This window comes from Ascaphus truei, chromosome 9 (genome assembly GCF_040206685.1).
Source record: "Ascaphus truei isolate aAscTru1 chromosome 9, aAscTru1.hap1, whole genome shotgun sequence".
Taxonomy (NCBI): domain Eukaryota; kingdom Metazoa; phylum Chordata; class Amphibia; order Anura; family Ascaphidae; genus Ascaphus; species Ascaphus truei.
Window position 1 is genome coordinate 21,567,654 of NC_134491.1, and position 13,728 is coordinate 21,581,381.

Genomic DNA, 13,728 nt, shown 5'->3' on the forward strand with positions numbered 1-13,728 from the left:
CTTACACACTGAGGGAGCCCCTCTCCTGTGTGTGCGACACTGACACACTGAGGGAGCCCCTCAGTGTGTGCGACACTGACACACTGAGGGAGGCCCTCTCCTGTGTGTGCGAAACTGACACACTAAGGGAGCCCCTCTCCTGTGTGTGCGACACTGACACACTGAGGGAGCCCCTCTCCTGTGTGTGTGACACTTACACACTGAGGGAGCCCCTCTCCTGTGTGTGCGACACTGACACACTGAGGGAGCCCCTCTCCTGTGTGTGCGACACTGACACACTGAGGGAGCCCCTCAGTGTGTGCGACACTGACACACTGAGGGAGGCCCTCTCCTGTGTGTGCGAAACTGACACACTAAGGGAGCCCCTCTCCTGTGTGTGCGACACTGACACACTGAGGGAGCCCCTCTCCTGTGTGTGTGACACTTACACACTGAGGGAGCCCCTCTCCTGTGTGTGTGACACTAACACACTGAGGGAGCCCCTCTCCTGTGTGTATGACACTGACACACTGAGAGAGCCCCTCTCCTGTGTGTGTGTCACTGACACACTGAGGAAACCCCTCATATATGTGTGTGTGACACTTACACACTGAGGGAGCCCCTCTCCTGCGTGTGTGTCACTGACACACTGAGGGAGCCCCTCTTCTGTGTGTGTGACACTGACACACTGAGGGAGCCCCTCTTCTGTGTGTGTGACACTGACACACTGAGGGAGCCCCTCTTCTGTGTAAGTGTGACACTGACACACTGAGGGAGCCCCTCTCCTGTGTGTATGACACTGACACACTGAGGGAGCCCCTCTCCTGTGTTTGTGTGACACTGACACACTGAGGAAACCCCTCATATATGTGTGTGACACTGACACACTGAGGGAGCCCCTCTCCTGTGTGTGTGACACTGACACACTGAGGGAACCCCTCTCCGTGTGTGTGTGTGTGTGTGTGTGTGTGTGTGTGTGTGTGTGTGTGTGTGTGTGACACTGACACACTGAGTGAGCCCCTCTTTCCCTGTAACACGTTGAGAAGCCGCTGTGGGAATGCTGCTCATTTCTCACTTACTTGATATAAAATTCAGACCCCTCGGGTGTGTAACCAGATTCCCAGCCGCACGGTAACCCTGCAACACCCAGAGAAAATATTGTGTCAGCACAATGAGAACCACCAACACTCAACACACACGCACTCCCACACAAATACACACACAGAAAGTTCAAGAAACACAATTGCACACTCAGGCATGTGTACACACCACACACAGACAGACATACCCACAGCACCCTGCATCATGGGCACGCTTCTTCTACACACAACACAACACTCACGTCTGTGTCACTGCACACTGTCCCAGAGCAGAGCTCGTACTCCCAGGCAACTAATTAGATTGTAAGCTCTGAGGACAAAGATTCCGGGGGCCCCCGGCTGTTCCTTGAATGTGTGCTTCTCTTATCCCTGTATTGTATCTGTGGGGTCTGTATAAAAGTATGAGGACAATGGATGGAGGGGTCTAGGGGGGGAGCTTCTCACCGCTGCTGCCCCCTTGTCCTGTCTGGACGGGGTCCCCGGTTTCCGGGTGACACCAGGACGTTGTCTCGGTGTCATCGCTGCAGAGAGAATGGGAGACGTGTGTCACTTGCTTGTCACAGTTGCCCTGCCCCAATCTGACCCTGAAACCCCTCACAAATCAACGGGAGGAGGCGCGAAGGGTTAAGGCAGGCGTTCTCAACCCCAGTCCTCAAGACACCCCCCCCCCCTACAGGTCAGGTTTTTAGCGTATCCCCGCTTCAGCACAGGTGGCTCAATCATTTCAAGATATCCCTGGTTCAGCACAGGTGGCTCAATCAGTGGCTCAGTCAAAGAGCCACATGTGCTGAAGCATGGATATCCTGAAAACCTGACCTTTTGGGGGGTCTTGAGGACTGGAATTGAACCCCCCCTCCCCCCGGGTTTACGCGATTTGGGGTACATACAACCCAAGCAAAGTGAGCGGACGGTTTGGGTTTCCAGCAAACTGCTATGCATTATCAACATTGAATTCTTATTATAAATAACAATAGAGCAGTTATTAGCATGTTCATAAATAATTCAGCGCTGGAATCTGTGGCTTCCTCCTGGGTGTACTTTGCTTTGACACGGGGCGTTGTCAATGTGAAAATGTGACAGGGTTTTAATTCTAATTAAACGTAATAAAAAGTACAAGCCCAATCAGAACGATTCCTTTTTTTTTTTAAAGGTACAGTACACTCCGAGGAGCGCTTCTAAATAAAGTTGGTAGCCTGTTATTTCTATTATTTATCTTTGTTTTACTCTTATTTTTTTTATTTATTTTTTTAAACAAACTTCTGCCGTTTGATAACATTTCCGTGGTGGGAGTTGGAAATCTTCATGATATAATTAGAAATCAAATGATTCGTTTTAACCCCTTCGCTCCCGGCGCGGCCGGCAGGTGCCCCTGGCAATTTAAGGGTTAAGTTACCTAAGCACACTGCCCCCCCCCCCTGCGGTATTTGTCCACTCACTTGATGAAGAAAACTCTCCCATCACTCATCACACCAGTGGTCCAGTGGCTGGGCAAGTCCGGCCACCCCGCGTCCGTTGACATGGTCAGCTGTCCGGCCGGAGCTTCTAGCCGAGGGCTCGGACACGGAGACCCCCTGGTCTGGTGTGAGGGAGAAACCCTGTATCCCTGCAGAGAAAAGATGTCTTCTTAGTTCTAAAAGATACTGGCCTCTGAAGTGGGAAGGCACAGCTGACGACCCACTGCCACAGCTCTGTGACATCAGACCGGTCAATTTCTCGCCCTGGGTCTCAAACGCCAACACAAATTAGACTGTGAGCTCTTCAGGTCAGGGATCTGGCGCCTGGAAATCTTATTGGACAGACGCGTTATTGTAATAACGTAATCATTTATAGAAATCAGAATATTTGTATATAATCGGAAAACTGCTGTAACCCTTACACTGCCAGAGAATAGAAACATATCACTCCGCGGGTTATTATATCGCTCTGCATGTTATCAGTATATTGCTCTGCAGGTTATTATATCGCTCTGCATGTTATCAGTATATTGCTCTGCAGGTTATTATATAGCTCTGCATGTTAGAGGTATATTGCTCCGTGGGTTACTATATTGCTCTGCATGTTAGAGGTATATTGCTCCGCGGGTTATTATATCGCTCTGCATGTTATCAGTATATTGCTCCGCGGGTTATTACATCGCTCTGCATGTTATCAGTATATTGCTCCGCGGGTTATTATATATCGCTCTGCATGTTAGAGGTATATTGCTCTGTGGGTTATATCGCTCTGCATGTTTTTGGTATATTGCTCCGCAGGTTATTATATAGATCTGCAAGTTAGAGGTATATTGCTCCGCAGGTTATTATATAGCTCTGCATGTTAGAGGTATATTGCTCCGCAGGTTATTATATAGCTCTGCATGTTAGAGGTATATTGCTCCGCAGGTTATTATATAGCTCTGCATGTTAGAGGTATATTTCTCCGCAGGTTATTATATAGCTCTGCATGTTAGAGGTATATTGCTCCGCAGGTTATTATATAGCTCTGCATGTTAGAGGTATATTGCTCCGCAGGTTATTATATAGCTCTGCATGTTAGAGGTATATTTCTCCGCAGGTTATTATATAGCTCTGCATGTTAGAGGTATATTGCTCCGCAGGTTATTATATAGCTCTGCATGTTCAGTATATTGCTCCGCAGGTTATTACATCGCTCTGCATGTTTTCGGTATATCGCTCTGCAATGCGTTGCTGGCAGGGAAGGAGTTAAGGACGCCCAGAAAGGAGAACATATTTAGGATTCGGGGTTCGTCCGTTTTTTCTCTTTTGCTGCAAAAACATTGTATTGACAGGAACGAGGGGACGAGGTTACTGCCGGGAAAACGTGGCGTAATATCACCCAGAATCCCACAGGGCGGAGGAGAGTGGGGACCGCAGGGACCCCACTGCTGCAGCACGTGGCTCTGACAGGCGTCACACACCAAGAACGTCACAAATAGACCGCAAACCCAGAGCTCACCGCGTCCGTTATCCCAACTCCAGTCCTCAAGGCGCCCCCCCCCCCCATCCAACGGATCAGGTTTTCAGGATAACCCAGCTTCAGGAAAGGTGACTCCATCAGAGGCTGTCTTCGACTGAGCCACTGATTGAGCCACCTGTGCTGAAGCAGGGACTGATTGAGTCACCTGTGCTGAAGCAGGGATATCCTGAAAACCTGAGCTGTTTGGGGGGGGGGGCTTGAGAACTGCAGTTGGCCCCTGCGTTATACACATAACAACATAACCTGCCGTCCGCATTTAAAAAGAAAAGGAAGAATCTCTGCAGAGAGCAGAAAAAAGGTGCCAAGAATTAAAGATGGCTTCTCATTTCTGGACTGTACCTTTAAGGAGGCAGCTGCGTTTTCCCCCTTAGGTAAGCCAGGTTCCATATTGCTTTCTGGGGGGGGGAGGCAGGGTCAGAGGATCCCCTTGATTACTACAGAGCTGTGCGTGATCCCAGCCTGTGTGCTGGATGCCCCTGTCATTCCTGTCCTGTTTGTCACAGGCAGGTGACAGGAAGGCACTGTCCCACACCTCCCTGGGACACTCCTCCCGTCCTAATTACAGGTAAGGAACAGGTATCCTCATTATTATTCCCCCCACCCTGTTCCCTCCCCGGCCGTGGACATGCCCTCGCCTGTGGCTCGGAAGGGGTTAATCCACAAATCTGGTGCTGTTTGTCGCCGCGCCTGGTTTCGCAGCCGGGAGGCTTTGATAAGACGTTTTCCGCCGACCTGTCTTGGAAGTGGGAGATTGTGGATTGAATTCCAGTTTGCCAAGTGCCCAGGGTACAAGGGCACTTGGATAGCAATGTAATTAGTCAGACTTCCTTAATGACGGGCGTCAATTAAACGCCTAACGGGTGTGTGCACCAGGAGCAATGTAATTGAGCCACAATCCTTAGATCATCTGATGCCCCCTTGTGGTTACACTTTGTATAGCTGAAGGGGGGCAGAGGTTAGGGGGGCAGGGGTTCGCAAACTATTTGAGCAGCGCCCCCCTTGCCTGCTCCACCCCCCACGCTCGCGCCCCCCTTGCCTCTTTAGCCGGGGTCTTGTGACGTCACGTCGCCATGGCAACTGGCATCGAATGACGCCGCGGGGTCATGTGACGTCACTTCACATGACCCTGCGGCGTCATTTGACGCCGCGTTGCCACGGCGACGCGTCACACCGGTAAGTGAAGTTGCGGGGGCCTCACGTGATCCCCCGGCATTTAATTTAAATACCTTGGGGAAGAGCGCGGAGCCTCTGCAACCGCCCACGCAGAAAAATCTTGCGCCCCCCAGTTTGTGCACCTTTGAGTTAAGGGGTCAGTCCCTCCTAGGGACAAAGTGTACTAATGGCAGTGACATGGTTAAGGGGTCAGTCTCTCATAGGGGCAAAGTGTACTAATGGCAGTGACATGGTTAAAGGGTCAGTCCCTCCTAGGGGCAAAGTGTACTAATGGCAGTGACATATTTAAGGGGTCAGTCTCTCCTAGGGACAAAGTGTACTAATGGCAGTGACATATTTAAGGGGTCAGTCTCTCCTAGGGGCAAAGTGTATTAATGGCAGTGACATGGTTAAGGGGTCAGTCTCTCCTAGGGACAAAGTGTACTAATGGCAGTGACATATTTAAGGGGTCAGTCTCTCCTAGGGGCAAAGTGTACTAATGGCAGTGACATGGTTAAGGGGTCAGTCCCTCCTAGGGGCAAAGTGTACTAATGGCAGTGACATGGTTAAGGTGTCAGTCTCTCCTAGGGGCAAAGTGTACTGATGGCAGGGACATGGTTAAGGGGTCAGTCTCTCCTAGGGACAAAGTGTACTAATGGCAGTGACATATTTAAGGGGTCAGTCTCTCCTAGGGGCAAAGTGTATTAATGGCAGTGACATGGTTAAGGGGTCACTCCCTCCTAGGACAAAGTGTATTAATGGTAGTGACATGGTTAAGTGGTCAGTCCCTCCTAGGGGCAAAGTGTATTAATGGCAGTGAAAGCTTCGGTACAGGGGAGCGCAGGTTCACTTGTAAAAAAAGAGGAATAACAAAAAACGGTGTCATACGTTCCGATGGAAGGATTGGTATATGGCCGTTAAAGAAACGGCTACTCACACGTCCCAAAGAAATGTAGGCATATCAGAGACACCTACTCTCTCTGAAAGGAGCTCTGAGGTTCGTCTGGGACTGAAGAGATAGGTGTCTCGTGTAGTAATCGGATATTGGAATGTAGGGGTCAGGGGATCCTCATAGAGATAGAAATGAACAACCAATAGTGCAGATCGTCTGGTACAAATTTATAAACCATAAAGTGTGCGCATTGAAATAACACTGAGGGGAAGGTCCCAAACTAGATAACTTGGCCAAACATCTTGGTTCACTGATTTTTGTTATATTTTTAAACTTGCTTATTTTCGTAACTAGAATGTATATACTAAAGTTCAATAGATTCTCCTACACCTCTTCTCCATTTAGGGGAAGACAAAGAATAAACCAGTCAAATGAAAAGCAGGGGGTGTAACGAATATGTAACCCCCTGTGTAGTAGCTCGGATAATGATTTCTGGGGTATCTTGGGACTGAACACTTGGATGTACCATCTATTCTAAGCTTGAAGTGGGGGGCTTGTTTGCTCACCCTGGCTGTGTGCACCTTTTGTAGCCTCTAATACTCCAGTCTCAATGGTACATTGTAGTATCTACACTTGAGAGGCTTTCTTGGTAGCACGAGTTACTTTATTTAATTTATTTTTAATAGTTATCACACATTTTCTTTGGTAATATATGTTTTAAGTATATGACATTAAAGAGTTCAAGTCCCAATGATGCAATCTTATAATCAAGTGATGACCAGATGTGATGTCCTCCGTTTGATATGGAACATGGAATGAGAAAAAACAGAATTTAGTGCAACACAGCTAACAAAAAATAACAGACATAGACTCACAAACCAGCACAGACAAGACTCACAAACGCAAAGCTGAAAATAAAAATTGTTTAATACAACTATAAAATAATAAAATCTGGGACGATGAAACACTAATCGAGCCAATCCGGTAGAGTAAAACTGGACAGCTACTCACAAGATGGCTCTAGAACACAAGCAATGAGCGCCGAATAGGCGAATGTAATCTGTCCTTCCTGGGCTCCAGAATTAAGAAGAACCTCCGCTCGAAAATCCCGCCGAGAGTCCCGCCTACCTGTGACGGAGTATCCGGTATTTGACATCCGGTGATGTCACTTCCGGTTTCGAGGAGCACGGCTTTTTGGGGGCACGTTGCGGTTAATTCAACTTCTCAGCCCAGGAAGGACAGGTTACATTTGCCTATTCGGCACCAGGCTGCCTCAGACCCCATAGGGGTTGCTTTTAATTAGAGTTTATTCATCATCAATACCTCATTAGCGCTATTCTACATCACCCCTTTTTTTTTACATATGACATTAAAGGTTACATTTTAAATATAGGTAGTGTGCATTTAAGTGAATTTTCTTTGGAGTACAGTTCATTGTACCCCTCACCTTTTTCTACAACACACATCACTGCGAAATGCTCAAAGAACTAGATTGGTCATCACTTGAGTCTAGGCGCAAAGTTCATCTTTCCTGTCTTGCCTTCAAATACTTTCTGGACAAGCTCCTCACCCTGACCACACGCAGCACTTATCATCTGAGATCTGACTCCAAAAGACTGTTCATGGTCCCAAGGTTCAGCAAAGTATCCGGCCGCTCCTCCTTCTCTCACCGTGCCCCCCAAAACTGGAACAGTCTGCCAGAGACTCTCACAGCTGCCACCAGGCGAAGTTCTTTCAAATCTAAAGCTGTCTCACATTTTAATCTGGTCTGTAACTATTACACACGCCTATAATATATATTATCTCTAACTGTGCATGCAATGTCTTGTATATAATGTATAACCCTGCTCACTTATGTAACTGTATTTGTAACCATGTATTATTTGTCATCATAACTCTGTGCCCAGGACATACCTGAAAACGAGAGGTAACTCGCCATGTATTACTTCCTGGTAACACATGTTATAAATACATGATAACGGCTGTGGAAGAGTTGGGATAAAGAGGGAGAGGAGCCTTTAAAAATGGGGGCGACCATTATGAGATCTGCGCGGACCTGAGTACGTTCAGGTTCGGTCGAGGATTGCGGAGAGTGCGTGCGGCAGCCGTAGCTGCTAGTTACAGTCAGGACGTGATCGAGCGTTCGAGCGCCGCCCGTCAGAGGGGACCCTCAACGGCTACAAAGCACAGCGGTACCGAAGCACAGCGGTACCGAAGCACAGCGGTACCGAAGCACAGCGGTACCGAAGCACAGCGGTACCGAAGCACAGCGGTACCGAAGCACAGCGGTACCGAAGCTCCCTTTTTCGAAGTACAGCTGCAGCAATTGGTACACACAGAGCTCCCACGGTGTGCTGGCACCATCACAAAGCCAATATATACCCAGGATTTCTCCCACCGTTTCACTGTAGGCTGCGAATGGCCATTTAAAATCAGTAGGGACTCGGGGGGTGGGGGGGGGGGCCTCAAAGGGTTACAAATTTGGCAGAAATTATGAAGTATTTTAATCAATCTGGCACACGAGTTGGTTACAAATTGTCTAAAAAAATACAAGCATTGATTGTGAAAGTAGGGGTACATGTGGCTGCTTTGAATAAAGGTTAATCCCGCATAATTACCCCTACCTGTCCATAAAATGTGTGTGTGTGTGTGTGTGTGTGTGTGTGTGTGTGTGTGTGTGTGTGTGTGTGTGTGTATATATATATATACACTGTATCCCACATTGGGCTGATATAATGTGTTGTGTAGCTTGGTTCCAGCACTTCAGGGACGCGGGGTTAACTCTGTGCTCAGGAGGGAATGTTGCAAAGTTTCATGTGACCTTTCCATGTAACTAAATGTATGTTGCAGTTAACCCACCAATCAGGGGGCTGGGTAGTGCTGGAAGCACATGCCAGTGCCCTTCCCTATGTGCATGTATGTCATCATGGGGTATAAAGGTGGGGAGGGAACTGTTTGTTAGTTCTAGTGGGAGTACCAGAGTTAGCGACAGGCAGGAGTACCAGAGTTAGAGACAGGCAGGAGTACCAGAGTTAGCGACAGGCAGGAGTACCAGAGTTAGCAACAGGCAGGAGTACCAGAGTTAGCAACAGGCAGGAGTACCAGAGTTAGCAACAGGCAGGAGTACCAGAGTTAGCAACAGGCAGGAGTACCAGAGTTAGCAACAGGCAGGAGTACCAGAGTTAGCAACAGGCAGGAGTACCAGAGTTAGCAACAGGCAGGAGTACCAGAGTTAGTGACAGGCAGGAGTGTCAGAGTTAGCAACAGGCAGGAGTACCAGAGTTAGCAACAGGCAGGAGTACCAGAGTTAGCGACAGGCAGGAGTACCAGAGTTAGCGACAGGCAGGAGTACCAGAGTTAGCGACAGGCAGGAGTACCAGAGTTAGTGACAGGCAGGAGTACCAGAGTTAGCGACAGGCAGGAGTACCAGAGTTAGTGACAGGCAGGAGTACCAGAGTTAGCAACAGGCAGGAGTACCAGAGTTAGCGACAGGCAGGAGTACCAGAGTTAGCGACAGGCAGGAGTACCAGAGTTAGTGACAGGCAGGAGTACCAGAGTTAGCAACAGGCAGGAGTACCAGAGTTAGCGACAGGCAGGAGTACCAGAGTTAGCAACAGGCAGGAGTACCAGAGTTAGCGACAGGCAGGAGTACCAGAGTTAGCAACAGGCAGGAGTACCAGAGTTAGTGACAGGCAGGAGTACCAGAGTTAGCAACAGGCAGGAGTACCAGAGTTAGCAACAGGCAGGAGTACCAGAGTTAGCAACAGGCAGGAGTACCAGAGTTAGCGACAGGCAGGAGTACCAGAGTTAGTGACAGGCAGGAGTACCAGAGTTAGCGACAGGCAGGAGTACCAGAGTTAGCGACAGGCAGGAGTACCAGAGTTAGCGACAGGCAGGAGTACCAGAGTTAGCGACAGGCAGGAGTACCAGAGTTAGCGACAGGCAGGAGTACCAGAGTTAGCGACAGGCAGGCGTTCCAGAGTTAGCGACAGGCAGGAGTGTCAGTTCCAGGCATGGGGTCTAGTCTGGTCAGAAATCTCAATTTCCACTCAAGACCCTTTGGGTAAAGATCTGATCAATTTTACACGCTCACCTAAGTTAGATTCAACGGTCTGCATTTATTATAACTATATGTTCTAGTAATAATCTCTTTCTGTAATCTAAGCACTGCATTTTTGAATATTACAGCTAACCTTTAATAAGTAATACTTTGGGCTCTGATTGAACCGTTGCATGCTTTGAAGAGAGTAATTTACATTTTCAAACACATTTTGCTACAACAGAGCTTTTGTTAAAGCAGCAGTCCAAGCTGCCGTTTTATTTCCCTTTAATATGTGATCAATACAATCCTCACAATGATAAGTAATTAGCTAAGTTACTGATCGATCGGCGAAGATTTGGCTCGGGGGTTCACTAAATGGCTGTCAGTGCAGCAGAAGAGGACCAAAGATGCAAAGTTCTGTGGGGAAGATCATGTGACCAGGCAGTCACTAGATACAATTGGTGCACTGCTAGAGAGAGGGCAGGGCTCAAAAAGGGGTGTGCCAGAGCCTGTTTCAGAAGAGGAAGGGGATGTGACTTTGTAAATGGTTGCTGTAAAAACAACATGCTTGTTACATTATAATACATTAAAAATGTAATTCAGAGTTTTATTTATTTTTTAAATGCTACAAGTATTTTTTCATAGTACTGAACTGATTTATTAAAAGAAAAACACATGCCTTAAGTGCATCATTTTCTTGATAAACAGAGACCAGAGGCTCTGCACGTACATCTAATAATACCTTTGCGGTATCGTATAATTATACATATGTATTAAGTCATTTGAAGTACCTTGTGGAGGAGACAGGTGAGTTGGCTAGGGTAGCCATGTGTATTAGCCCTGGCTGCATATATGTCACGTGTGCTGGTCATGACAGATGCTATATGGGGACAGATTGAAGGGAGATATTAGTCATTTGAGGGTCCATGTGTGGAGAAAAGTGACTTGGCTCAATAGTTGTGTGTATTAACCCTTGTCCCATGTACTCACAGGTCACCCGCTCACAGGTGTGCCGTACGTGACAGGGGGTAACGACAGCCTCCAACCACATTGTCCATCCGTAACCTTCCAGGACCCTGCCAGCCTCCGTCTCCATCCCTATAAGTTAAGAGTTTGGCAAATTATATTAAGTTTTAAATTGGTAAAATGTAGGAAAAATGTGGCTGCCGGTAATGACACAACCCCCCACGGTATGAATGCCGCTCTGGGCCCAGCTATCGAAGACTGAAGGTTCTCTTCCCGCAGCGAAATCGAGGTTACTCACCATTGGAAGGTGTCTGGAAAGGGCAGGTGGGAGTTTGAACATTTGCCTCCATTTTTTCCAGGCCCAGGTTGTGTCCCTGAACAGTACACTCTTCCCTTCAGCACGTGAAGGAGCGGAGGGCACGGCGAATGGAAGAAAGCTCACAGCGCAGGACCTAATCCAAATCGACAAACTCAGATTTTCCAAATATCCAGTCTCTGACGTATCGCACCAGTGCAACAAGATTAAATACCCCCCCATAAACGCACACATCTGGGAGGCTGAGACCTCCTTCGGAAGTCTGTCAGATTGCATGATGATAACTTGTCTGTATGGATTCTGGCAGAATAACAACAAGTCATCTGCATATAAAGCTTGAGGGCACAATCCTCAGACCCTAAAGTATCTCCCAAATGACCAACATCCTGACAAACACACTTTTTATTCACAAGTAACGAAGGAAGTTTTTAATATTGATAACTTTATTCTATGTACCTCTACACATATTGTATACCTATTGGAATGTGCGTGTGGGTATCAATATGTAGGCAGAACCAAACGCAGCCTTAAAGTTCGGATTCAGGAACATGTCAGAAATATTAAAAATGGTTTTGAAAAACATAGTGTATCTAGACACTTCCTGATACACCATAATAAAGATCCGTCAAGTCTCACTTTTAAGGGGATTCAGTTGATTCCTGTAAATAGAAGAGGAGGGGACAGAGTTAAAACATTGTCTTCTAAAGAGACATATTGGATACATAAGTTAGATACTATGTCCCCTAAGGGGTTAAATGAGGATGTGGATATTTGGGCACTTTATTGAATCTTTAGCTCACCACCCCTCTGTACCTAGGGGATGTATCATTTATCTCTGTATCTCTGTTTTCCTTTCTTTATCCTACGCTTTTTTCTAGTTACATCTTTTTATGCAAGTAATGATGGTGTCTATTTTAAGTCGACTAATATTGTGTTTCTTTTATTCCAGCATGTTTTTAATTATTTATGCTAGGTTTTGTCTATATGTAAGTTTATATAGGTATTGTTTTTTTTGTTTTTTTTTTGTTAATAAAGTTGTTGTTTTAAAAGTAAACTACACATCTTCCCTATCACGCAGTCCATTACCTATTATAGATGATTGGTCTATCCCTAATTGGTTGACCAATAAGGTATCTATGTGAGGTATTTAAGACCTCTGGGTAATGGCCTAATTATTCCCTGAAGAAGTAGTTAATTCTACGAAACTAGTTGGATGTAACATTCTATTGCCTTATATCTGCTTACATTGGCCTTTGTCTATGTATTGGCCTGTCCTGTTTTTATTTCATCCTGTGTGCTGTTTTGGACACTTGTGAGAGACTTTGTAAGACTGTTCAAACTTCCCTATTGAATCCACCACTGCTGTGTAGACAGTGACGTCATTACACAGCGTCCCGCGACGGAGCGGCATCGTGGCACGCTGAGGGCACCCCAGCAAGCTGCGTTTTAACCTCTGTGCAGAGGATACACCTGCCGAGGTACAGGAGCAGCTTCATATCGGCCAGGAAGCAGGAGCGATTTCACCGAGCCCCAGTACCAGCTGCTGAACCTGGCTGCATGAAGGGAAATCCCCTTGGGAGTGAAAGACTGACGTCCTGCCCCAGAATCAACTGAGCTGCATCAGCAGAGGGAAGCAAGCACCCGATTCTACAGTTAACAGCTGCCGAGTGGTAAACAGTGTGATACACACTACATGCCTTTTACCAACTTTTTTCATGTACGCAGATATATTACCCCCTTTTTAATTCTATAATATATTGTTGAATTTGCTTCACTATTTGGCGTTGTGCGCTGTTTTCTTTTGTTTCCATCTGCATATAAAGCTTGAGGGCACAATCCTCAGACCCTAAAGTATCTCCCAAATGACCAATGGATCTATAGCCAAGTCAAAGAGTAATGGTGATAGTGGACACACTTGTCTAGTAGCCCGCCTAACAAAACAGACTGGAAAAATACCCTGTTGGCAAATATAGCAGTGGTGGACTGGGGATACTGTACATATCACATTTCCTCCCATCCCAAAACCAGGCAGTGTTTGAAACAAGTGAGAACATGCAATAATATCAAAAGCCTTTTCTGCATCCAAGCTCAGGTCACAGGTCGAGACATGAGTGTTAATTGCTGAGAAGGGGCTACTGAATAGACCATAATATTGAATAAAGGTAAGAAGTTACTTAATGTTAATGACAGAGTGTCTACCCATAACAAAACCCGTCTGATCAAGATGAACCACACCAGGACCAGGAGCTTCAATGTGACTGCAAGAATTTTGTAGTCTAAATTTAGTAACGAGATAGGGCGATAT

General features: G+C 46.8%; 1 protein-coding gene across 1 annotated transcript; it reads right to left on the bottom strand.

The window, feature by feature from the left end:
* Positions 1 to 1,034: 1,034 nt before the first annotated feature.
* Positions 1,035 to 4,824, bottom strand: LOC142502251 (transcriptional coactivator YAP1-like). Its single transcript, XM_075613091.1, has 4 exons — positions 4,395 to 4,824; positions 2,516 to 2,682; positions 1,524 to 1,600; positions 1,035 to 1,116 (listed from the first exon to the last, which is right to left on the bottom strand). The coding sequence occupies exons 1-4, from the start codon at positions 4,440 to 4,442 to the stop codon at positions 1,055 to 1,057; spliced, it is 354 nt and encodes a 117-aa protein (XP_075469206.1). The 5' UTR covers positions 4,443 to 4,824; the 3' UTR covers positions 1,035 to 1,054.
* Between the last annotated feature and the right edge of the window lie 8,904 nt (positions 4,825 to 13,728).